Source organism: Pyrgilauda ruficollis, unplaced genomic scaffold, assembly GCF_017590135.1.
Source record: "Pyrgilauda ruficollis isolate IOZ18807 unplaced genomic scaffold, ASM1759013v1 scaffold34, whole genome shotgun sequence".
Classification (NCBI taxonomy): domain Eukaryota; kingdom Metazoa; phylum Chordata; class Aves; order Passeriformes; family Passeridae; genus Pyrgilauda; species Pyrgilauda ruficollis.
Window position 1 is genome coordinate 6,480,552 of NW_024524822.1, and position 24,174 is coordinate 6,504,725.

General features: G+C 42.9%; 1 protein-coding gene across 3 annotated transcripts in view; it reads left to right on the plus strand.

The window, feature by feature from the left end:
* NUP214 (nucleoporin 214) overlaps positions 1 to 24,174 on the plus strand; it is a 38,700-nt gene that overhangs the window by 6,838 nt on the left and 7,688 nt on the right. Inside the window, exons 11-31 of one of the 3 annotated variants that reach the window (XM_041474845.1) lie at positions 622 to 783; positions 1,852 to 2,308; positions 3,609 to 3,784; positions 4,304 to 4,395; positions 4,711 to 4,800; positions 5,120 to 5,269; positions 5,501 to 5,659; positions 7,844 to 7,947; positions 8,454 to 8,633; positions 9,085 to 9,170; positions 9,270 to 9,353; positions 9,670 to 9,915; positions 10,593 to 10,760; positions 11,251 to 11,359; positions 14,602 to 14,677; positions 15,340 to 15,448; positions 16,433 to 16,535; positions 18,065 to 18,138; positions 19,879 to 21,636; positions 23,071 to 23,141; positions 23,646 to 23,802. In XM_041474845.1, coding sequence (XP_041330779.1) covers positions 622 to 783; positions 1,852 to 2,308; positions 3,609 to 3,784; positions 4,304 to 4,395; positions 4,711 to 4,800; positions 5,120 to 5,269; positions 5,501 to 5,659; positions 7,844 to 7,947; positions 8,454 to 8,633; positions 9,085 to 9,170; positions 9,270 to 9,353; positions 9,670 to 9,915; positions 10,593 to 10,760; positions 11,251 to 11,359; positions 14,602 to 14,677; positions 15,340 to 15,448; positions 16,433 to 16,535; positions 18,065 to 18,138; positions 19,879 to 21,636; positions 23,071 to 23,141; positions 23,646 to 23,802 — 4,611 coding nt within the window. The remainder of the gene's footprint in view (positions 1 to 621; positions 784 to 1,851; positions 2,309 to 3,608; positions 3,785 to 4,303; positions 4,396 to 4,710; positions 4,801 to 5,119; positions 5,270 to 5,500; positions 5,660 to 7,843; positions 7,948 to 8,453; positions 8,634 to 9,084; positions 9,171 to 9,269; positions 9,354 to 9,669; positions 9,916 to 10,592; positions 10,761 to 11,250; positions 11,360 to 14,601; positions 14,678 to 15,339; positions 15,449 to 16,432; positions 16,536 to 18,064; positions 18,139 to 19,878; positions 21,637 to 23,070; positions 23,142 to 23,645; positions 23,803 to 24,174) is intronic. The other 2 variants (XM_041474847.1, XM_041474848.1) reach the window with 2 other exon arrangements.

Consider the following 24,174-nt stretch of genomic DNA (forward strand, 5'->3'; position numbering starts at 1 on the left):
ACAGTTAAACCATTACAGAATTTTAGAAATACAGAGTGTGTTCTGGGGCCTTTAACTGTTCTGAGAATTTTTGTACTGAAGCAGACTCACAAAGCAGCTGCATAAAACACAAGTATCTTATATCAGTGGTTCAGATCACGAGGATATTTGTTTGATGTTGGCTTTCTTTAAAGTTAAAAAGCTTCCTGTATAGCAATTCCGTTTTGTAGTTTATGCATATGAATGTTAATGAGAGGACAGAGCCCAGTGGAATGTGGGGATTGCTGAAAGGAATTGAAGGAGGGAGCAGAGTATCAGTGAGGAAAAATGACTGCTTCAAAATCTGAAAAAGCTTGGCACAGGAATTGATGGGTGACAAAGTTGGGCTTTGTCATTCAGGAGATGACATTCAATTGTCAAATAACCCTTTTATGAAACATGAAGTCAGGAACATGAAGGAATACAAAAGGATAAAGAGATCTGAGCACTGACAGAGAAGCAAGGGAACAAAGATGCAAATGAAAGCAAGAAGGTAGAAATGTAAGAAATATTGTGTGAAGAAAGTCACATGAAGGAGGCAATTCCAGTAGGAACAGAACAGGAAGCTTTGACTGCAGGACTTACATGTGTGGTCTCTGGCAGGTGATGAGAAGATCCTTGCTCCAGCTCCAGTTCTGATCCTGCTCTCTACGGATGGCGTGCTTTGCCCATTTCACATGATCAACCAAAACCCAGGAGTCAGGTCACTTATTGTGACCCCGGAGCCGCTGCAGTTGGTAGGGGAGAGAGTTCCAAAGGCAGCAGGTGAGTGCTCCAGGGGCTCAGGGGAGCACTTGGATTTGTGGATCTTTGTCATACTGATCTGTCAGTTCAGTAGTCAGTCGTATGTGGTCACAGAAAACATTTTTTCTTCATAATGATAATGGGGAGCAGTCCTTGGGTGTTTTGACTGTTCTCTGTCTTTTGTGTATGTGTGTGAAAATACCTAGTCATGTTCACCAAATCACAGAATCAGTTAGTTTGGAAAAGACCTTTAAGATCATCAAGTCCAGCCTTTAAACCTGTTTGTTTGTGGGATCTCAAGCACTTTGCAGGCAGTGCACTTAGACTTTCCTGTGCAATCAGCCTCTGGAGAATAGGACCAAACCAGTTTTAGGAGGTTCTTTGCCCAGCTCTGAGCACAGCCAGCACACTTCAGAGAGGTGATGGTTTTCCTTCATAGTTTTGCCACAGGAGGTCATGATATGAACTAAGGGGTTTGACTGCAGAAAAATCCTATTTAAACAAAATTCTATTTAAATCCTATTTAAAGCTTTCCTCAGCACTGTGAAAATTGTGTTAGCAGGTGAAGAGGAGTAGTTTTGTTTTAGTTATAGATGTGTTTCCCTGTGTAGTGTGATGTGGGCAGGTAAGATGATTGTTTTGCTTGTCTGCATTCATGGAGAAATAATTGCAAATGCACCATTTTCTTCCCTGTGCCCAAATTTGCTTCTCCGTTCCCAGCCAGAAAGCTGGTTTTTGGCAGCCTGCCTTCCTGCAGTGCTGGCTACCTTGTATGCTTACTGCCTATTTTATTTGAGATGGCAGGAACCTCATCAAAATCAATGGAGGAAGGTGAAGCTTTTTCACAGGAAACTGCAGACAACATTAATCTGAACAGACTGTTTTATTGATCAGGACTTTGTACAGTTTCTGTATAGCTTGCTGGGACTGGGGACTGCAAGCCCAGCTTTCCCATCTCTCTTCCTCACTGTCCAGTGAGAGAAGCAGTGCTGAGCTGTCCATATCAAACAGATTTGGTCTTGCAATACCTTCTGCCATTACTCAGTGCAGCCAAATGAGCCTCCTCCTTTCCCATTTGTCTTCCTGCAGGGAGTGCTGCCACAAGTCCAACCACTCCTCCAACTTCTCTAAAGCCTGACACAGCACCAGCTGTTGCTCCCACTGTGCCCACCTCAAGTCAGCCTCCAGCAGGGAGTGGAGCAGCTGTTTTTTCCTTCATGCCCTCAGCTGTGAAGACTCCTGGCTCCACAGGCGCTGATCCTCCAGCATATTCCTTTGCCACTGATGCCTCCAAGCAAGCCCAGACTCCTGCTCTGACTGGAGCAGCAACATTCTCCTTCTCCTCTGCTTCTTCCAAGGCATCTGTGACTCCTGCTTCTGTCGGCAGCACTACAACAGCTCCTGCCACCTCTTTTCCTTTTGGGTCCATGAACTTTAAGCCAGCTGCAGACAGCTCATCTGGGCCATTGCTCTCCACAGCTCCTGCTGCACAGAAGTCATCTTTTGCACCTTCAGCTTCTTCAGTCAAAGTGAACCTCAATGAGAAGTAAATAGATTTAGCAGTGAATGCAGGGGCTGGATACTTGTTAAATTGCTGCAGGCATGGATAGTGTATGGTAGTTCTGAAGATGGTGTCTGGCTTTTTGCCCTGACAGCAGTTCCCCACATTCCCAGGAAAGCATTGAGGATGCCCCTCTTTATCCAAGAGTGTCGTGGCTGTGGAAACCCTCAGTGCTTCCCATGTCAGAGGTTTTGTTCATGGGTAGTAGTCAGGGGACAGTGCCAAAAATTTAAACTGATAAATTGCCAGAGACTTGGCGGTGGGGTGGTGGTGGTTATATCTTTGTTTCATAGGCATCAAACAGTGATTCTGTGCTTTGGTTTGATGCAAATCATGGCTAAGGACTGCTAGGAAATCCTTTCTGTCTGGGACTGTTTTAGTGGGGTGGTGATAGCACAAGGTTCTCTGACAGCTTATTGAAGGTTCCTTACCCCCAGCCTGAGAGGAAGCTGGAGCCACAGCTGATGGATTGCTTTGCCACTCTGTGTTCAGCAGAGAAGGTGCCAGACCTTTTGGTTCTGTTCTTAAATGGACACTTGCTCACTGAGCACAGGATCTGGAATCTTCAAAGCTTGTTCACACTAACTGAAAAAAACTAATATTGATTAGAATCTTTGCAAAAAGGGTTTGGGTGTTCTCAGATGTCATACTCACTCTTCCCTCCAACTCCTGAGGCTGACTTGCTCTTTATTTGTAGAAAAAGTAGTTTAAAACGCAGAGCTATGTTAATTGGAGCTGCTTTTTAAGGAGAAGAACTTTCATGTAAATGCACCATAAGAAGTTTATGATGGTTTAAATGATTATTTTTGAATTAGAAAAATCTTTACTACACTACAATCTGATGGGAGCTCTTAGGACTTTTTATATTTTGTGTATCAAGCAAATGATACACCAGTGAATTGGCTGAATATTTAAATTGGCTGCCTTGAGGAGCTGAGTTTGCAAATGAATAGAAATTCATATTTTCTTGCAGCATTTCTGTTTGAGCCTTACTCTGAGATGAGCACTGAAGGGCAGCTCGGATTTGCTATAGCTGGAACAAAATGATGAGGTGCATTTGAAGCAGGGTAGTGTTTTTTGCTGGCATTTAGCTTTTGCTCATGGGAGGATCTAAGATAGAAGTCCTTGTGGTTCCATGTGTTCAGAAATTATCCTGAATGGCTCCTTCCCACTATCTCCAGAAGCTACACTCGTGATTTTGTATCTGGAGCTTGAGTAGTTGCTGATCCCAGGGGGTGCTCATTCATTTATTCATTCATTCACTCATTTATTCATTCTGTTGCAGGTTCAGTGCTGTAGACACCTCTTCTCCTACAAGCAGCAGTGGGCAAAGCACCTCCACAATGTTTTCCTTCTCAACCAGTTCCAAAACTGCTCCTGGAGGTGCTCTGAGCCAGTCCACGCCTGTTGCAGCCCTTCCTACCACACCACTGAAGACTTCATCCCCTGTGCCTGCCACGGGTAGGAGTCTGATCCCTATTGTTGGGAATAATGCATTATGAAAAACATTCTAAAAGTTTTAAGACACAGGGAGCTTCATTTGGTTTCTTGCTTGTTTTTCCTGTTGCTTTTCCTGCTCCAGAGGCCCTCCCTGATTGGCACAGCATTGTGATGTGAATCACTTTGTCTTGAAACTGAGCATTTTTTCCATTTGTGCTCTTATTTCTCAGAGAGCCACATGTGAAATAATTATGTTCAGCTGCTTAAGTTTGCCCAGAAGTTCTGGCATTTTCAGTGCTCTCAATGTTTCTGGGCAGCCACACAAATCAGTGCCTTACCTTCCATCTGCATTGACCAGAGTTCAAAGTAGTCACAAGAGAAGTTGAATGGAAGTGAAAAGGCACCTGGGGAAGGTTCTTGTACTGGGGCCCATAGCACTACTGCTTTTGGATTTGATAGTGGTGATTGTTTCTGATCACAGCCTGTTTCCTCAAGCTTTATATAAGTTCATCAACTACTGTTGTTCTTATTAAATTCCAGTGGCACGTCCTGCTCAAAATTCTCCTTCAACTCCCTTGGTACAGAAGACACCCAAAATCACCCCATCAGCAGCAAAGCCAAGCTCTGCTCAGGTAACAGAAACTTGACTGGGTTCTTTGGAGGGTGAATGTTTTTCATGGCCCATGAATTGCTTAGAATTCCTTGGACTGAACTAGTGTTCTTAGGCCAAAGAGTTAGCTAGTTCTGATTTTGAAACAGTAGCAAATCCGTGGTTCTAAACAATGTTCTCTGCATGTCTTTAGAGAACTGTATTTTGACCTATGTTATAATCAGGGTGTCTGAATGGAGTTTCTAACACCATGCCTTTTTTAATATTCTGAACTCCCTGTTGCAATGGATATATCCTTAATATTGGTTTTGGTTTTGTCTATTTTTTTTGCCCCCAGGGCAAATCAGCACTCCCCAGCACAGCTTTAGAGAAACAGACCCACCAGTGGAAGGAGTCAGACCCTGTCATAGCAGGAATCAGGGAAGAGGTGAGATTTTCAAGCACTTCAGTTCAGCTGTGTTCTGATGGTGTCTGTAAGTAGTTTAGGAATCAGAACGGAAATTCTTCCTAAGATGATCAGCCTGGTTTGTAGCTGTTGTTTGTGTGTCCTGTTCAGTCATCTTCAGTCACTTGTGTTGAGAAGATGGAGCATTCTTTCCTGTTAATGTTCAAGAAGAATTTCCTGCTTTGGCTGCAAAGTGACCAGTGTTTATGGTGTAGATGAGGCATGATCCAAGAGCTGAGACATTTGTTCCAGACCCTGCTGTGTTTTCAGTGGCTGCCCTTTCTTCCACTTGGCCTTGCAGATTGCCCATTTCCAAAAGGAGATGGAGGAGCTGAAGGCCCGGACTTCCAAAGCCTGTTTCCAAGTTGGAACTCCAGAGGAAATGAAGATGCTGCGAACTGAGTCAGATGATCTTCACACCTTCCTCTTGGAAATTAAAGAGACAACAGAGGTGAGCAGGCTATCTTCAAACTGTGAACCAGCAGAGACTCTTCCTCACCTGATGTTCCTCCTTAACCTGCTGCAGCAGAGCTGTAGATGGAATATCTCACTCTGCTGTGTTAATGAGGGGGCATTTGCCTTTGTGCTTTCAGGCAGATGCTTGCAGAAGCCCTTGTGCTAGAAATGGCAGTAGAAAATGTTACCTTGAACCTTGTCCCATCTGTTCTATTTCACTTTGCAGTCACTTCATGGAGATATCAGTATTCTGAAGACAACCCTGCTGGAGGGATTTGCAGGGGTAGAAGAGGCTAAAGAACAGAATGAACAGAATCATAGCTCAGGGTATTTACACTTGCTTTATAAGAAACCTTTGGATCCCAAGAGTGAAGCACAGCTTCAGGTATGAATCATGTCAGCCAACTTCTGAGAGAGAGCTTTAAATAAAATAAAACTTAGGTTTGTGTGTGCGAATGCTCAGCATTGTTGTTCTGCCCTAAGTATTTGCTGTTTCAGTAAATAGTCTAGTAAATGTGTGGTGAGCTTTGGTTTCCATAAGATTGCAAGAGATGCTGGAAATCCTCTCCTGAAGCTCCTCTCTGTTGTTGCCATTTGCAGTGATGATTCAAAACTCCTTCTGAAGGGGATGTAGTTCACCTGAGATCCATGTCTATTCTAATCTTAGAATGTGGCTCTTGACATCCTGTTCCTTCTCAGCCTGTAGTGTTTGCTCAGGGATTTAGTTAAAAGAATGTTGGGTTTTTTCCTACACTTTATAGAAGAGTTCTTGGAATTATTTTTATCTTGAGCAAGTGCCTTATGGAACAATTTGATGATTTATTATGACTTACAGAATTGTGTGGTTAATTTCATGGATGGTGGAGCATAAAGCTTAATGATATTCTGAAAGCTGGAGCACAAAGGAAAATAACCAGCAGTACATAAAGAGGCTTTCAAAGACAAGAAAGAAAGTAGGGGTGAAGCACTTTTTGTTACAGCTCTGGTGATGAAGGCTATTTAACCCTAAGCAAAGTAGAGTGAATGTGCCCTACAAATGATACTTGGTCTTTTATTCACTGATAAGTTCCCCTCAAGAGGTTTGACTGGCAGGTTGAAGGCATAATTGAATGTCATCTTTGTGGCATTAGGTATCAAGACCATGCATGCAGTTACTAGAAATCCGCTGACACAAAGTAATTTCTCTTAGGTCTGATCTCTAATCTTCACCTGGATTCTGTTGATTGATTCACAGTCTTAATTGCATGCCTGCTTTGATGTCCAGGGTGTCTCTGTGACATTTACAGCTTATGCTTGAGACTTCAGAGAGATGATAATCTTGAAGTATGTGTTTCACTGTGTAGAGAAAGGAGCATGAGGAAAGAAGAACACAGTGGGAGAGAAGTGGAAGTGTATTTGAATGGAATGAGACAGCTTTTGGGTCAACTTTGTGAAAGTTTGCTTTGAGAAAGCTGTGTGCTGACTCTGAAATTTTGCTCAGTCTACATCATCCCCATTCTCCTGGGTGAGGAAAGCTCCCTTATGCAGCTTTGTGTCTTAGTTTTCAATGAGGTTTTCGATACCCGAGACTTTTCTGATGTCAGCTCTACCAGTTTGGTATCCAGAGAGTTGCTGCCACGTAGGTGCTGGGGAAAGGAAACCTGGGCTTGGCAGTATTTAACACTAAGCCCACAGCAGAACTGGGTTTGCTTTCAGGTTGGAGAGGTCCCACTAGAATTCCATGCTGTATCTTGAAAGCATTTGCAGTGGAATTCTCCTCAAGCTGTATTCCTTGGCTGCTTCATTGTATTTAGGTGAACATTCTGTTGAGATGACCTGAAACCAGCTGCAGTTCCCATTTCACTAGGTTGGAGTCCAAGCCAGGGTCGTGCCATGCCAGGCAGGAGGGATCACAGGAATTAGACTGAGCTCTGGGTTTGTTTAGGGAGCAGAGCTTGGGGCCAGAGGTCTCTGGCATAGCTGATGCAGTTGTGCAGCTGTATGGTCATGGATAAGTCACTTTACTCTCTGTCCTTGCTTTTTATTTATTTTTATTTTCCTACCTATAAAAGTCAAATTAATTCCTTGCCTTAATGTGGGAGGTGTGAGCATTTGTGAGTGCTTTCATGAATCATAGTCTGTGAATGCTATTATTCTAGAGCTGTTTGAGCAGCCTGCAAAGCTTTGATCACTTACAATTGTTAGAAGTTTCAGTGTTGTAAGATGGGACCAAATGACTCATGCTCTGGTAGTGGCATTTGAAATAAGGATTGTTTTGTATAATGCCTGGTGTTTGTAAAATCCTTTTTGTAAAAACCTGACAGTGTTTTGCAAATATTATGGACAGTATTACTCTTAGTTGAGAGCTGAGATGAAATGTCCAGGGCAAACCCTGGACAGTGTGTACCCTATTGATTGCTACATAAATTTTCACCATGTTGGGTTCTGTTTTGCCTGCAAAAGTTTCCAGGCAGAAATACAGGCAAGTGCTCTGTGGCTTGGATTGAATGAGCCCAAAGAGTCTTAATCTTCTTCAACTGAAACTGTGATTTCTGAAATGAATTTAAAACTCCCTTTATTTGCGTGGCAGGAAATCCGGCGCTTGCACCAGTACGTGAAGTTTGCTGTTCAGGATGTGAACGACGTCCTGGATTTGGAGTGGGACCGGCACCTGGAGCAGAAGAGAAAGCAGAAGTAAGTAATTGAATGTGGAGGACAGAACTACATCTGTGAATTGGGAATTAGTCTATAATCAATAGTCAAAGACTTTTTTCTGTTTAAAAGTGTGATTTTTTTTTTTAATTTTTTTTTTTGAGGGGTCTGGGGGTAAAGCTTGTCTCAGACACCTAATGGGAGCCATAGGTTTGAACTCTCTGGCTTCATACATGTTACAGGCTTGTGTCTCTGTGCACGGTGCAAATAGTGCTTATAGAAAAAGACTGTAAGCTTTGCAGAATTAATTGATGGCAGCTAATTAAACCTTTCTAATAGATAAAACATCTTAAAGCAATTGAGCTAAATAAATAAACTGGCAGCACATTCAAAGGAGAAATCTGTATTTGAAATGAACTGAACTGCTTTAGTGATTGACCTTGAGTTTCAGTAGCCAGAACCACTAAACCATTGGTGTTTTCTTGCCTGCCTGAGACCCAGATGCACAGAATGGTCCTTATCCCTGTCTCTTGATGTGATCTCTGCAGGCGTCTGATAGTCCCTGAGCGAGAGACTTTGTTCAACACCCTGGCAAATAACCGGGAAATCATCAACCAGCAGAGGAAGAGACTGAACCACCTGGTGAACAGCCTGCAGCAGCTGCGCCTCTACAACCAGACATCTCAGTGGAGTGTTCCCAGTGATGCACCTCTGAACAGTGCTCAGAGGTGTGTGAAACATCAATTCCTCCCTCTCTCTTACCCCAGCAATGTGCAAGGGTGCATCCTTCAGAGAATGATGTGTTGTGGGCATGGTAAGGGAGGACAGGACGTTTTAAGGATTATATTAAATCATGCCTAGGTAATACAGAAGTTCATTGGTTGGATTCTTGGACACTGATGCTTAGCAGAAATTCCCCCTAAAATTTTAAAGAATTTTTTTAGTAAATGGGGTAATAGAGGCTCCAGGCTGAGATACTGCTGGTTGTCTGACTTCAGGGGAAGAAGTGAATGGCTACTGAAGTTTCCAAAATAGTTAAAGGTGCATCGTGCAGTATCTAGAGGAGCCAATTCCAGATATGCTTGTGGTTCTAGTGGCTACTTTGGCCTGATTTTGTTCCTGCTTTGGTTGGCTTCTTTCTGCTGCTGCTGTTTTTTTCACTGCTCTGCCTTGTCCCAGTTTTGACAGTGACCTTGAAAGCCTGCGCAATGATTTGATGAAAACTACTTTGAAATCACATGCCAAACCTCTGCCCAAAGCACCTGGTAATTAATTTATTCTTTCTTCCTGCCAGAAATGTGCATAAACTATTTTTTCTGACTTGCAGTTTGACTGTAGACTAATAACTGCCTTCCATTTTCCAGCTAAGTTATCCCCAGTGAAGCAGGCACAGTTGAGGAATTTTCTAGCCAAGAGGAAAACTCCACCAATTAGGTCTACAGCTCCAGGTAAACCTTTAGTGACTATAGAAGTCTGCTAATATTTCTGGGAAGGTGACTTACTTGCTGTGTGACTGAGACCTGTTACTAGCTTTTGACTACTCAACCCTACTTCTCCTTTCCCATTCTCCCATCTGCTCTCAGGAGGGCTTGCCTTCAGTTGCTGTCTGGTTGAAGGCTGCCTTTCCAGGCAGTTAAGAAGTCAAATCCTATCAATGCATGAATAAAACAAGCCAATAGGAGACCATCCTAAAATAGGGTGCATTTGTCGTGGCTGTTACACTGGGTAGTTCCCTCAACTTCATACTGAATTTTGATGTTGCAGCAAATTTGTCCCGATCTGCCTTCTTGTCCACAAGATATTATGAAGATTTGGATGAAGTCAGCTCAACATCCTCAGTTTCCCAGTCACTGGAGAATGATGATTCCCAAGCAGTGGACCAGGAAGAAGAGGCTGCCCCAGTCCAAGTCCCTCGTCATGCTCCTGTGGTCCGAACTCCCTCAATCCAGCCTGGTTTGATGGCTCAGTCTCCATCCTTTGGGAAACAACAGCTCTCCCTGGGTACTTTGTGTGAGTTGTGTTTGCAGTGTCTCTTCTCAATGTGGTCTTGTGGGTACTTTAACTACTGTATTATCCATTGCCAGTGCTTCAGGCCCTGGAGAAATGAGATTGCAGGATACAGATTTACTTTGCCAGGTTCCCAGGAGCAGTAACAGAGTGGCTTTGTAACCTCATGAACTTGAGCTAAAGGCACTGAAACACCTTGACTCAATGATTGTGTTTTTGTGACACCCTGGTTCTTTCAAAATGCAGTAACTTAAAACATTGCCCAAAGACTAAGAAACTGGAATGCTACTGCATCTGTGGCCAAGGTTAGGAGTTCTGAGCCCAGCAAGTCTCAGTAAGAGCTGCATTTGCATACACTCAGTTTTCCTTGTGCAAGAGAGGTTTCTTTAATCTCTGCAGTCAGAGAGAAAAATAAGGTGTCAGCAGAAGTGTCTGTTACAGCAAACTGGAAGTCTTCTAATGCATTGAAATGACATCTCTTGAGACTTACTAAATTCCTTGGGATATACCAAAATCTGCCAGGGACAGATTGTGTTGATTGTTTGAATGGCCTGCACGTGAGTCCTGTCAGAAGGAAGCTGTGTACTTAGCAGAACTGCAGTTCAGCAAAGGCTTTTGAAGACTCCCTGATTTATAGAGAAACATTGAACTAATACTTTTGTTAATTTGTTTTTTTTTAGTGCCTACATCTTCAAACAGAATCATCCCACAAGGGGCAGACAGTACCATGCTTGCAACAAAGACTGTGAAACATGGAGCCCCTGCTCCCACTGTCACTGTTCCAGCACCACAAGCAGCAGCTGCTGCTGCAGCTCTGCAGAGGCAGATGGCTGCTAACCAGTCCCCAGGTAAAAGGATGGCTAATTGCCCAAGTGACCTATGAGCAGCTGAATGGGGCTTTCACAGGGATTTAGTGCTCTCAAAGGAGGAGATCATCAAACAAAATGTGGCACACATCTGTAGTTGTTGCACCTCTGAGCTATCTAGTGTTCCTTTGTCTTCCTTTTTCCTGTAAGCTGCTGGTACAAAATACCTGAGAAATTCCCATTTCTGTTAACAGAAGATGTTACAGTGTTGGTGAGAGAGTTCATAATAATTCGATTTGGTCAGCAAGCAAAAAATGTACCAGCTATATAGATTGCTGCCCACTTCTTTTGTCCTTAATGGAATCTGAGGTTCCAAATGTTTCAGGCCAGGTACACTATATATGTTCTAGAATCTTTTGTGGATCTTTTTGGAATTATTCAGGCCATACTGAATGAAATTAAATGCTTAATATGGAGATTTTCTTTACATCTGTTTTTTTTTTTCCCCTCCCGTTTTTTCTGTTCCTTAAAGCTGTGAGCACCTCCTTGACTGAATCAACTCTGAAGAACGTTCCTCAGGTGGTGAATGTTCGAGAACTCAAGTCTGGTGCACTGACCCCAGCAGTCTCTGCAGTAATAGGGTGAGTGAGTGCTGCCCTTCTTTCTGGTGGCCTTTGGTAGCATTTGCATTGGAGCACATCTGCCAGTGGGGAGCAGTAGCAATGTTTTACTGAGTCTGGCTGTGTAAGACCTAAAATGGGTGCATTTTAGATTGGATTTGTGGATTGAAAAAAAGATCTTACCAGGTCATTCAAGGAATTGCTAATGGCTTGTCCTGAACAAATGATGAGACCAGTATTAACCTCCTTCTCCATTTGTCTGTGAAATGCATTTATGTACATCCTCTCCTTTTGGGATTCAGTGGCTTTACTGCTAATATGAAATTTGGTCCTGGTATCTCTCAAATCACTACCTCTCTTCTGCCCCTTTCAGTGAGGGAATTGCAGCCCTCTGTCACTGAGTGTGGTCTGTGACTTCAGCCTGTCCAGATGTTTTCCTTCTACTTTGTCATCCTTTGCTGAGAGAACTTTCTCTGGAGTTCTGCCTCTTCTGCCTGTTCCCAGAGTCACCCCTGAAGGGAGAGAGAACTATGCTCTGGCTTTTCTGGAAGCTTGTATCAAATGTTTTGACATCAGAATTTTGACTGAAGGGTTGGGTGTCACTGAGGGTCAGTCACTTTGGAACCTTACAGAGCTGCAGGGCTCTTCCTTGGGAGTAAACTAGGAACGTTGACTTCTGGTATTTAACCTTGAATTTTTTACCATTTCTTGTGAGTTAACTGTAACACTTGGCTTCCTTACTCTGTTTCCTGCAGACAACAGCCAGCTCAGTTCATTCCAGAGATTTCTGCCTTATCACCAAGCTCTGTCACCAGCCTAGGACTAGGCTTTTTCCCTGTCATTGTAATGACCTTGGAACTGTCTTTGCTTGAAGTTCCTGCTGTTGCTTAAGACCAGGGCAGTGCATGACCAGTTCTGGGCTGGGGAGGCAAGGGCAGCACTGAGAAGTCTGTACAAAGTTGGGCTTACTGCATGAAGAGGGATAAATTCACCACGTATCTCTGATTATATATGGAGTTCCAAATGCTTTATCCATACAACTGGGAACTGTATGTACTCCTGGAACAATTGCTGTTGTTGCATCACCACTGATTTTCACACATTTGTGTGTACTCTTCACTGTCAAAGAAAAAACATGGAATTCCTTTGACTGAGCTTTTTAAAAAGGGAGCAGTCTCGCAGTGGTGGTACTCAACTGGACACTTTGACATTTACCTCATGGTTTCTTTTGCACTTTAATTGAGAAATAGCTTGGGTGCTTTTTTGCTATTTTATTTCTTCCTAAAAGTGATAAACTGGAATGGGGAAGGGAATTGCTACATCTTTTGAAAGTCAAATTTGCAGACAGGTCTTCTTGGGAATTTTTTGGCTAAAAGTAGTGTTGTGACCAGGAAGAGTTTTCCACTCTCTGTTTCATCAGAACTATGATGAAAAAAGGTAGGAAGTACTGACTGTGCACAGAGAAGGTTGTGAGTGAGCAATATGTAATGAGATTGGTTTTCACTTGAACTGTAGTTAAAGAGCTGTCTTACTTTCAAGTAGTTTTAGACTGGCAGTATTGATTGATCTCTCTAATTTATAGAGCCCCAGCTAGCTTGATATCTTGGAAGCTTTCTACAGTTTTACTTTATAGCTGACCTCATAAAAATGTACTTTCTAAAAATTCTACCCAAATGAACCATGCTTGCCAGTCAGATTCAGCACTAAAATGAAAAGCATTCACCCAGCAAAATTAATTCACCAGTTTTTGCTACTTCAGACATCCTGGCTCTCTTTTGCTGCCCCAGCACACTCTTTGGTTGGTAAGCAGGAATGATTTTTCAGTTGTTATCAGTTGTTCAGTGGGCTGTGACTGGGTGTGTTGGTGGTCCCAGTCCAGTTACTAATACCTAGTTGTCAATGAAAAAAAAATCCTTTCTCCACAACTGAAGTCAAGCCCAGCATTTTCACAGCATTCTCAAGTGATCTTGAGATCAAGTCCCATCCTCTCATGAATTTCAAAGGCTTTCTGTAGTTTTCTTTTTTGTTCAGTACAAGCTTGACATTTACAGCTGTACCATCCCAACACCAACTTTTTCCAGTGTTAATCTTGAAGTTTTCATTGTTTGTTGTACTTCTGTTTTGGGCAGAGGGCAAATCCAGGCCAGGCAATTTAGAGAGGGTACTCATGGCTGGAAGGATGAAAGGACTTTCTAGTAAAGCAGAGCTGTTTAAGGCACAAAACCATATCCAAGACCAAATGTCCATGCAAAATGTGTCATATCTGTGTCCTTTTCCTTCAGAATATGGTAGAAAATTCCTGTGAATTGGCCTGCAGCTGACCAAACAGTAAATGCACTTCGGGAATCCTCATGCTTTAGCAGACAGACAGGATGCCCAAATTTGCTCACTGTCTGGGACTTGCAGCCTCAGCCAGAGATTGGTTATTGCCTTAGGGAACTTCTGGTCTGAGTCAAGATGGAAACTACCTGCCTGGGTAAGACAGCTGGGCTTTGCCACCAAGAGAGTGCAATCATGGTTGAATTTAAGCTTCTGAAGTCTTGTGGCAGTGAAGCTCCTGCACCTGGTGGGCCATAGACTTGAGGAGATGCTAAAACTGGTTGGCTGTTCCCAAGTTGCACTGGTGTGATTTGTTAGTGCCCCACAGTGCCAAGGTCAGATCCTGCAGCCTGTGAGATGCTGCCATTCTGCAGCAATTGTCTGGGGGTTTTTATTTCATGGTCAAAAATACCGAACTTACAATGTAGAATACAGGTTAATTTTATCATAGTTCTTTCCATGACTTTGTCAATGTTTATAGTACACTTCAAAGACAGGAAATGCTCCCTCCACCCCCTCCCAACTTTGCCTCCTTACTCAGCATTTCTGAGCATTGTGTGTACGTGTCTGGACTCCACATTGTGAAGGAAGCTGCTTAAATTTGTTATCCACTAGGCATAAAATTGTAATCCCCTTACCTGCTGATTTTTCATCAACTCCCTGTGAAATAGAAAGCCCTGACTCTCTTCAGAGACAAGAGTGTCTGGAGAAGACTTGATCGTTTCAGTCTAGAGGTTTAAACACATTTACAGACTTCCTTTGTTAAATGTGGCTGATTCATTTAAGAGGTTTATTCTCTAATCAGATTTGTTCTTTTGGAGTTGTGTGTGGAATCTTTAATAGTGGCTGTTGTTCAAGGCTTCTGTGAGCTGTGCTTTCTGAGAGGAGAAGAAATCCTCTTTCAGACTACTTATTAATATAATTGTTTAATTTTTCTTTTTAAGATCATCTGTACCTCACTCTGCAGCCCAAGCAGTCCATCAAGTTTTGGCAACTGTTGCTACAAATCAAGCCAAACAGGTATTTTGATACAGAACCCTTTCCCTGTGGAATACTTACCTGGGCATGCTCAGCAGAGTTTGGGGGTTTAATTTTCATAGCTTGCCCTGCATTCTTGACAAACCATTTCTGTATCTGTGACCTTGACAGTGTGATGCCAGGCATATCTATGTTATGTCTTGCCTTTTGTCACTTCTGGAGACATGCAGCTTTCTAATGGCCACAGCCTTGCTGCAGTGATGGTTGCAGCTAACAGCAAAGGAAGCTGTGTTAGGTAGCTACAACTAAATTTCACACAAAAAAAAGAAAGTTACAGGAAATCAGGGAAGAGAGTTCTTTATTACCCTGTTATCCTACTGAAAATATTGCTTAATAGTTGACAAGCTGCTGGGTTTTATATCTGTCCATCAAAAAAACCCAATGCAGAAGTCTTTGTCCTCTGCAATCATTGAGCTGCTGCCCACGGAGGCTTGCTGACTTGTTGAAAAGGCTGAGGTCTGACCCTGTATTTAAGTGTCAAGACATAATGGGCCTAAGAGTGCAGAGCTCTTCTAAGTGCTGCAGCCACCCACCTCTGTTTTATTCTTAAGTCACTGCATGACACTGATAATAGCAAACCAAAGTCAGAAGGACCTTTGTTAGTGGACAGACTGCACTGACCTGAAGTGGTGCTGTGTTTTTAGACACCTCTGACAAGCTCAATGAAGAGCCAGACTCCACCTTCCTCTGTGTGTGCACCCTCTCCTATGGCATCCACAACTGCTCCAACATCATCTGGCAACAAGATCTCAGGTAAGTTGTCCTTCTCTTGTGGAGATGGAAATAAGGCCTGGATGTCTCTTACAAGTGTGCGCAGTCCAGAGAATGAGGATACTGAGAAGAGATTTGCCTCCACTGAGAAGTTGCTGTGCCAGTCTTGAGGGGGAGAATTTGTAAAACAAAGGTACAGAAGTGCAGGAGAGTGGTTTTCTATACTCCCTGTGTTTTGTCTGTTCCTGCATCTAGAATTTAGTGACACAATTCTTTGTTCAGGGTGCACTCAGGCCTTGTAACTCATATCAGGAGATGCTGAAAGCACATCTTCCACAAGGCTGCTGTGGTTTAACAGCAAATTAAAAGCAGCTCCTTTGTTTTTAAAACATTAAAATCCTAATGATTTTAAACATTTTAAATGTGATGATTTGCTTTTTAGACATACAGCATTATAGGAGTACCTGAACAAACTTGATCTAATTCCTGTGCAGGATCTGTTGAGCACTGAGCTGTAGGACCAACTTCAGAGCCAGTTCAGACACAGCGATCAGTCTCATAGAGTTGGGAAGCTTCTAAAGGAATTCTCAGTTTACAACTTAAGGGGAAACATTAGGGGAAGGAAGCAATTGATTTTTAATGTGTATTAGATAATAATGCTTGCATTGGACATGGTTTTATAAGCCTCTTGCATAAATATCTGAAATCCATCACTGTTGGTCTTTTGCCTTTAATCCGTGGATGTAGGTTGCCTCTTAGCCAGGGGTAAGAAGCAGTAAAAATAGCTAGGAATCATATTTGATTGGCAAATGCTTCTTAAATTTTGGTTTATTGAAAATGTCAGCTCCTGAATTTGATAGCACTTCCTTTTTATTAGAAATGTATTAAATTATAGACTGTATGTGCAAGCTAATCCCTGCTTTTCTAATGGATAGATGACGAGGTGCTTTGTTTTGTTTTTGTTTTTTTTTTAATTTGTAAATTTACTTTAAAAGTATATTTATTTGTTGTTCTTGTAACTTACAGGACAAGGGACAGTAAAAACAGTTGCAGCTGTTTCTTCTACTGTGACATCAGTGCAAGCAACAACTTCACAGCTTAACAAAACGTCCTTGTTTTCTTCTGCAGGGTCTGTATGAGCATTCATATTTCTTTGTAGTTGACATTAAATATGAGTAGTGGCTGTTACAGCAGGTGTTGCCTACAAGCTGTGCAGTACTGTAAAATGGCACCTGCAGATGTTAGACTGGGAGGGCAGGGGTTGTACCAGAGTCCTTTGAAGACCTTGTTTGTGGAAGCCTGAGTGAGGTCTGAAGGTCTGTGAGACTCTGACACAATATCATATTGCTCTGAGATTTTTCAGTGTATAACTAATCAAGAGTAAAGGATGACTGGCTTGCTTTTGGGGTTTATCTACAGTGTTGAGCAAGTTCCCAGTTAGGACTTGAAATATGTACTGATGGTCACACTCACTGAATTACTTACTTATTTTAATACAGCAGAACAAATTTTGTGTTTTGGCTTGGAAAAGTGATCAGTTCATGAAGGTGACAAGAGGGGCCCCAAGCCATCTGGTGATATCTGTTACATAACAATAACACAAAGGCAAGGCACATGTTGTGAACATACAGTTGCTTTGAAATCTCTCTTATGGAATGGTATTTCAGGGATGGCAAAAATGTTTATTTGATTATATCTTATGTTTAGGAGAGAGGGATAATTCCTTAGGAATGATTCTTTGAAAATCTGCATGTTTACTGGTCTAACACTTAAGTGAATTTCTCTAAGAAATTGTCAACATTAAGTATTTCAGAATACACACACATTCAAATGGGTGGTTTCTTTCAGTCTTACCCATTTCTCTGCACATTTTTTTAAGTGGATGCTACCCAAATGCTTTGCTGGGCTCTTCAGAGGGCTAAAAGAGTCCTTTTGAGTGATGGAAATTCAGACTCAAAAAGCAAACAACCCTGCCTTTGTCCCATGTGCAGTGCCTCAGTGTGTAAGCCATATGCTAAATGCAGTGCTGTTGTCAGTGATGTCTTAGTCCCATGGCCTGACTTCTGTATCAGCAGCTGGTCTTTGAGAATCAGAGAGAGCTTAAAAAGCCTCAGGGAATGAAGATCTCTGCAAGACTCATTATGAAAGATCACAGTATTTTTGCAAGACAAAATATTTTCAGTGTAAAATAGTCATGGTAACTTTTCATTTTTGTCTTGCTCTGAGTGATCTCCTTTTTGATGGATGGTTTTATCCAGCCATTCCCTTCTGCACATGCACTGATTCTTCCCTCAAACTCTAGTTGCCCCTGTGGTTTCTCCTCTCACCAGTCTCCCCAAATCCATCAGGTTTTGTTGCATGGGGAAGAAATACACAGCAGAAAGGAAAGAACATGCAAGGATGAGATGGTCAAAAGAACTTTGAACCCTGACTCTCTTTAACCCTCTAGAAGCCTTTTCAGAGAGGTAACAAATGGAGCACAGTGTGTATGTGTGCTTCTCTCTTCCTATGTAGCCCTTGGAGAAACTGCTCCTGTGTGCCTGGCTTTGTGCAAGTCTGTACTGGAAATCTGAGCCTCAGAGTTGTGTTCATCATATGGCTGGAAATTTCTGCACTTTGAGCTAAGTCATTCTTTCCCTTTCTCCTTTCCCCTTCTAGGTCTGTATTTAATTTTGGTGGTGTCACATCAGCTGCTTCATCACAGACGCTGCCCAGCCTCGCTCCCTCACAAGGTTAGTTTGGGAGAGTTGTGCAAACAGCATCCCTTCCCTCTTAACAGTGTTTACTCTTCCTAATCCATGTGGTTCTTGTGCTATGTTGCACTTCTATTACTAAAATTGCAATAACATTTCATGCATATGCTGGGTTCTCCCCTGTAATACACAGAAATCTGGGCCACCCACCTATCAATTAAGCAAAATATTTGTTGCCAAGAACATTTAAGAGGCACTAGTTTATGAAAAGGGTAACATCTGTAGTCATTTCCTCTGCTGTTTTTAATCTGTAGATTTAAAGTTGCTGAGGTGGACTGACATAGAACTGTTACCCAGAGAGCATTTAGTAATCAGAGGGAAGTGCTTGGAATGGCTTTGTGTTGCTTCCAAAATTGAAGTGACAATACATAAGCTGCCTTTTTATGTCATAGGTAGACTCTTCTTGTCGAGTCTCATAAAAGGGAACTGATAAAATCTGCTTTGTAATATTTTTGAAGCTTTCTGCCTTTAATTTCAGTCTTGCAGATGAGATCATACAGTCAAAAAATTTGCTCCCAATGTTGTTGGTTCCTCTGATAAAAGATAGCACCTCTTCTTACAAATCTTGGCTCATTTCTATCCTTAGACCATCACAGCTACAGTGATACTCTTGATGTTAAGCAGAGAGGATGAAGTGGGCTTAAAATTTGGAGATTAACATAAAAGCTTAGGTAAATAACACAGATAAAGCAGGAGTGGGAGGTACAGGAGGCAGACTTGTAAAGCACAGCCTTGTGTGAGGGCAGGTACTTCACTGTGTTCTGTGAACTGGGAGGAGCACCTTTGTCTCTGTAATTGGTAATGGAAGAACTACAGAATGTAATTTCAGGGCCTCAGGAAGGAAAAAAAGCTACATTATTGAGTGTCAGTTACTTAAATATATTTAATATAGGGGAAAACAGAATGATAATACCAGATCTGGCAAGAAGCTTTTGCTCTTTGTTGTTTGATCTCCATGCAGATTTCCTGTACTTTGTCCAAACACCAGTGAAATTTTTTCTAGTCAGAATTTGTTTGGTGCACAAAAATGAAATGACAGTACATTAAATAAAACTAGCCCAGTCTCCCTTAAAACCTCAGCAGTTTTACATTGTTGTACAGCAGTGTAGGTTAGAAATGGAGCTCCTTTGGCAATTACATTTGAGAATTTTTCTCTAGTTTTTCAAAACTGAAACAGACTGTATCAAAACTGGTTGGTGGTCTATAAATAGCTGAATTTGTAAAGAAAGATTTGATTTTGTAGAAAACTCTTCAAGTGTCAGAAAGTATTTTTATGACCTTAACTGTTCTGAGCCATTAGTTTAAAAAGAAAGTGCTGTAGTAAATGTCAGGAATTTTTTACCTGAACCAAGTAAGAAGAGGTGTAAGTGGTGTCAGTAGAAAATTATCTGTAATAACCAGGTCTTTAATGTTTTTATCAAACTGCTGAAAAAGAAATAGGAGCCGAAGGCAGGAGTTGTCTGTGCTCAGGGAGAGGGATGGTTAAGTGGAGGCTGTGATGTGACAGTAACAGTGTTTGTCACTGCCACCCTGGCCATAAAGGCTTCAGGTGTCACTGTTGTGTCCTGAATGGATATGAAGGTTGCAGTTCCCTGATGGGCAGAGGCTTTAGAGCACTGACATGCTGTGAAGCACTAAAATGGACCATTATTGCAAGAATGATAAATGAGCTTTGCATACCCTAACTCGATTTTTTACCTCTGTCTCTCTCACTGACAGCCCCTGCAAAAGAATCAGCCCAGCCAGACTCATTTTTGTTTGCTGGGAGTTCCAAACTGGGAGCAATTCCTGAGGCCTCCTTTGTGTTTGGGTCCCACAAATCAGCAAGTGCTCCAGGAGGTGGAGTAGGAGGTAGCTCCTCAGCAGATGGCACCCAGTCAACCAAAGCTGCTGCAACATCATCTTCTGCTCCCCCCACAACCTCTGGAAAGTTGGATATTGCTCCATCCAAACCAGGAGATCACTTGTTTCAGGGCAGTCTAGCTGGGGAAACTCTGGGGAGCTTCTCAGGACTACGGGTTGGTCAAGTAGATGATAATGCCAAGACCACCAGTAAAGCACCATCTACCAGTGTTGCAGGAACACAGTCAACTAAAGTGTCTACAATATCTTCTGGGTTTAATTTTGCTGCTCCCCTGACTTCAGGAAAAGCTGGAGAAGCTGTTTCAACATCAGTCATGTCATCAGCTGGCACAGCATCCCTGTCCATCAGCACTAGTGCCACAGGCAGTCTCTTTGGCAATGTCCAGTTAACCAACACAGGGTCTTCTGGGGTGTTTAATCTTGGAGGCTCTGGTGGCAGCAAACCCACCTTTTCATTTGGTATTCAGCAAACAAACAGTATGAGCACTTCCACCTCTGCCCCTTCTACTCTCCCTGCTTCAACATCCCTCTCGTTTGGAGGTTTCTCAAGTTCATCACAAACTGCTGTCCCCGCTGCAACTTCCAGCAAGTCTGCAGGGGATGCTAAATTACCACCTGGGTCAGAAAAAACACCTGAAAACGAAGCTGTAGCAGCTGGATCTTCACCTGCAGTGCCACAGCCCCAGGCACAGCTCTCAGAGCCACTTAAAGAGCCAGCCCTACCCCAGGCCACAGCTGGGGATGCTGTCCCAGAGGGCCCTGGGACCACAGTGGCACCACCTGCCCCTGACCCCGTGGCTGCTCCCACCTCCACCAGCGATCTGAAGGCCCCAGTGCCTCCCTCTGCCTCCACAGCCACCCCACCAGATCAGAATGTCTCAGCAACAACCTCCACAGCAAGTGTTGCTTCTCCTGCAGAAGCCACAGGTGCTCTGGCTGCTACCTCTGATGTTACTACAGGTGTGCAGAGTCCAGCTGTTGGTGCCTCTGTGTTTGCCCCCACTTCTGCAGGCTCCTCAGTGTTCTCTCAGCCACCAAGTTCCAGCTCTTCTGGCTCAGCATTTACCCAGCCTGCTGGGGAAGCAGCTGCCACTCCTTCCACGCCACCAGTTTTTGGACAGCTCCCAGCAGGTACCACAGCATCCTCTCCCTTTGGGCAGCTCACCACCAGCACTCTGTCCACGGCCACTGCCACCACCCAGGCTGCCACCTCAGGCTTTGGTACCTCTGCTTTTGGCACCACCACCACGGGAGGCTTTGGCCAGCCAGCCTTTGGGCAAGCACCAGTCTTTGGACAACCTGCAAGCAGTTCTTCAAGTGGCTTTACCTTCAGCCAGTCTGGGTTTGGGACAATGCCAGCCTTTGGCCAGCCAGCAGCTTCTACAGCAGCCTCGAGCAGTGGGAATGTTTTTGGAGCCCCAGCCAGCACCAACAGTGCCAGCTCCTTCTCCTTTGGCCAGCCAGCCAGCACGGGTGGGGTGCTCTTTGGGCAGAGCAGCCCTCCTGTGTTTGGGCAGAGCACTGGCTTTGGGCAGGGGGGATCTGTGTTTGGTAGCACTGCTGCTGTCACCACCACCACGTCCTCTGCTGGGTTCAGCTTCTGCCAGGCCTCAGGTAAGAGCAGAGTGTTGTCCCAGTGGCACTGTCTGCCTTGGAGTGTATCCCTGAGGAAAGCAGAATGGCATTAATGCATTTTTTTTCCCCTGATGGGTCTCATTTTTTTGGTATGGTATGGTTTTGTTCTGTTTCGTTTTCAATTAGTAAGAGCAAGAGCTGCAGTGTATGTGAGAAGCAGACTAATGTTGGAGGCAAAAGAAGCTTTTGCTCTGCTTCACTATTCATCAGCAGGCCTCTGAATGTAGCCTTGTCATCCAGTCCTGCCTTCATTTTATACTTACTAGTCTACCTTAATTTAATTTTGAATTACATCCTGTCCTGCCTGTTGCACAATAACTGGAAGGGTTGTAAATTGTTGCACCAAAGGGGCAGAGCAGCTCTGAGACCATAACCAAGGCAATGAATAAACACAGATGCAGCACTTCCTTCAGTGGCCTGCACTGAACATATGCAACAGTGGATGTCCAGCCAGTACACTGACTGTAATACTGTGTCATCAGCTAGGATGGCAAAAAAAAAAAAATATTAAGCCCTCAAAGTGATGGGTTTGCAGGGAAAAATCTGTTAAATCCGCTTTTGCATTTGGAAACATCTCAAAATTAAATATAGCAGTAACATGAGCATCAGCTACCTGTCCACACAGTTAAGTTGGATTCTTGCACAGACCAAACCTCCTTGGTCAGTCCCTTTTTGTTCTCCACATGCTCAGTGTATTGTTGGGGCTTTTCCAAAGGTTTTTCTGTACAATCTTCAGAGAGCTCCCAGGGAAAAGTGATAAGTGCATAGTAATAATGGAGAACATGTATTTCTAAGGAAGAAAAACTAATTAGGTTCATTTAATTAAAAATGATGGCACTGCAGGCAACTGCTTGCTCATTTTAACTACAGTAGCAGAGAATAGTTAAATTGTGGGAAGTGAACTCTGCTCGAGAAAGGTGTTCCTAATTATAGAGATGCAAGTTTTATTACAAAAGGCACATTTAACTGAACTGGGAAATGGAAAGGGGAGTTCTTTTTTTAATCAAAACATTTCATTATCTTTAACAGGAGTCTTCAGGTAACAAAGCTCAGATCCTCTTTACACAAGGGCAATCAGAATGCTCCAGTGCTTGTGCACGACTTGCAGTATTATTGTAGCCATGTTAACAGAAATCCAATTCTCATAGTGTTAGCAACAACCCCACAAGTGAAAAGGCCTTCTTTTGTCTGTTTTTAAGTTGGCCAAAGAGAGAATGAGAATGACTTTCATATAAACTTTCAGTGTAATTTATTATTTGTGTGTTGGCACATGCTTTGTATTTGTCCAGCCTAGATATGTTTGGTGACATCATTTGTATCCCTGTGTTTTGGCATGGAAGACCTGTCCTTATCTTGTCCTGCTCTTACACTCTGGTAATAGTTTTGGTGGTTAATTTTTCTTCTTTCTCTTAGGTTTTGGTTCCAGTAACACAGGTTCTGTGTTTGGGCAAGCAGCAAATACTGGAGGAAGTGTCTTTGGCCAGGCAAGTACTTATGGCTTTTTGTAGAAACAAAAGACTGTTACATGTGGGGGACTTGGTCAGGGTTCCCTATTTCTGATATATTTTTTAAAAACACAGTTTGATGTGTTAAATAAAATGTGTCCCAGCGTGTACTGGAGATATTGGCTGTTGTGGTAAGCACCAGAGCAGCATCTGCATGAATACTCCAGGGGGCATGGAGACACAAACATTTTATCACATGCAAGATAAGATAGATGCAGTAAGTCTCCTGCCTTTATTCCATGCTAAGTGGAAAGTAGGGCAAGTGTAGGGCAAGTCTCAAAGGCATTATACTGTGCTGTGGACAAGATTTAAGACAGACTTAAATAAAATTTCATGGCATTCCATTTTGGAAGGTAATTGCTGGCTGGTTTGTCAGCCCTTTCAGACATCCAGAGAAAAGGCCCAGTCAGAGCAGCCTTGGGGAGAACACGTGCTGCTTTGACTTTGCTTAAAATCCCCTTTTTTGTCCTTTTTGTGTTCTAGCAGCCATCTTCTTCCAGTGGAAGCTTGTTTGGAGCTGGAAGTGGTGGGAGAGGTGGAGGCTTCTTCAGTGGTTTGGGAGGAAAGCCAAGCCAGGATGCAGCCAATAAGAATCCCTTCAGTTCCTCCAGTGGAGGATTTGGATCTGCAGCTTCTCAGAGTAAGTGCACAAAACAAGAATACAAAATGTGCTGTGATTTCCATCTGCTTTTGTGAGCCCATCTGCTTTTCTGCTGCTAATTGTTTTTGTGTAAATTCTGTGTTAATATGAAAGGCTTTGAGGGAGTAACCGGAATATGTGTGATGTGTAATCCAGAATTTTCCTTCTAGGTTTATGGAAAGCAAGTAGGGAAGCCATTGAAACAAACAAGCAGATGCAAAAAGTGTGAATAATATCTATATTCTGTAGAGAATTCTTGTCTAAATCCTTCCTTAAAATGAAATACTCAAAATTCTTGTCACTGAATATCTGCCTCCAACGTGGTTGGAAGTTGGAAAGCTTTGATCATCTCTCATTGCCCTAAGACTGTAA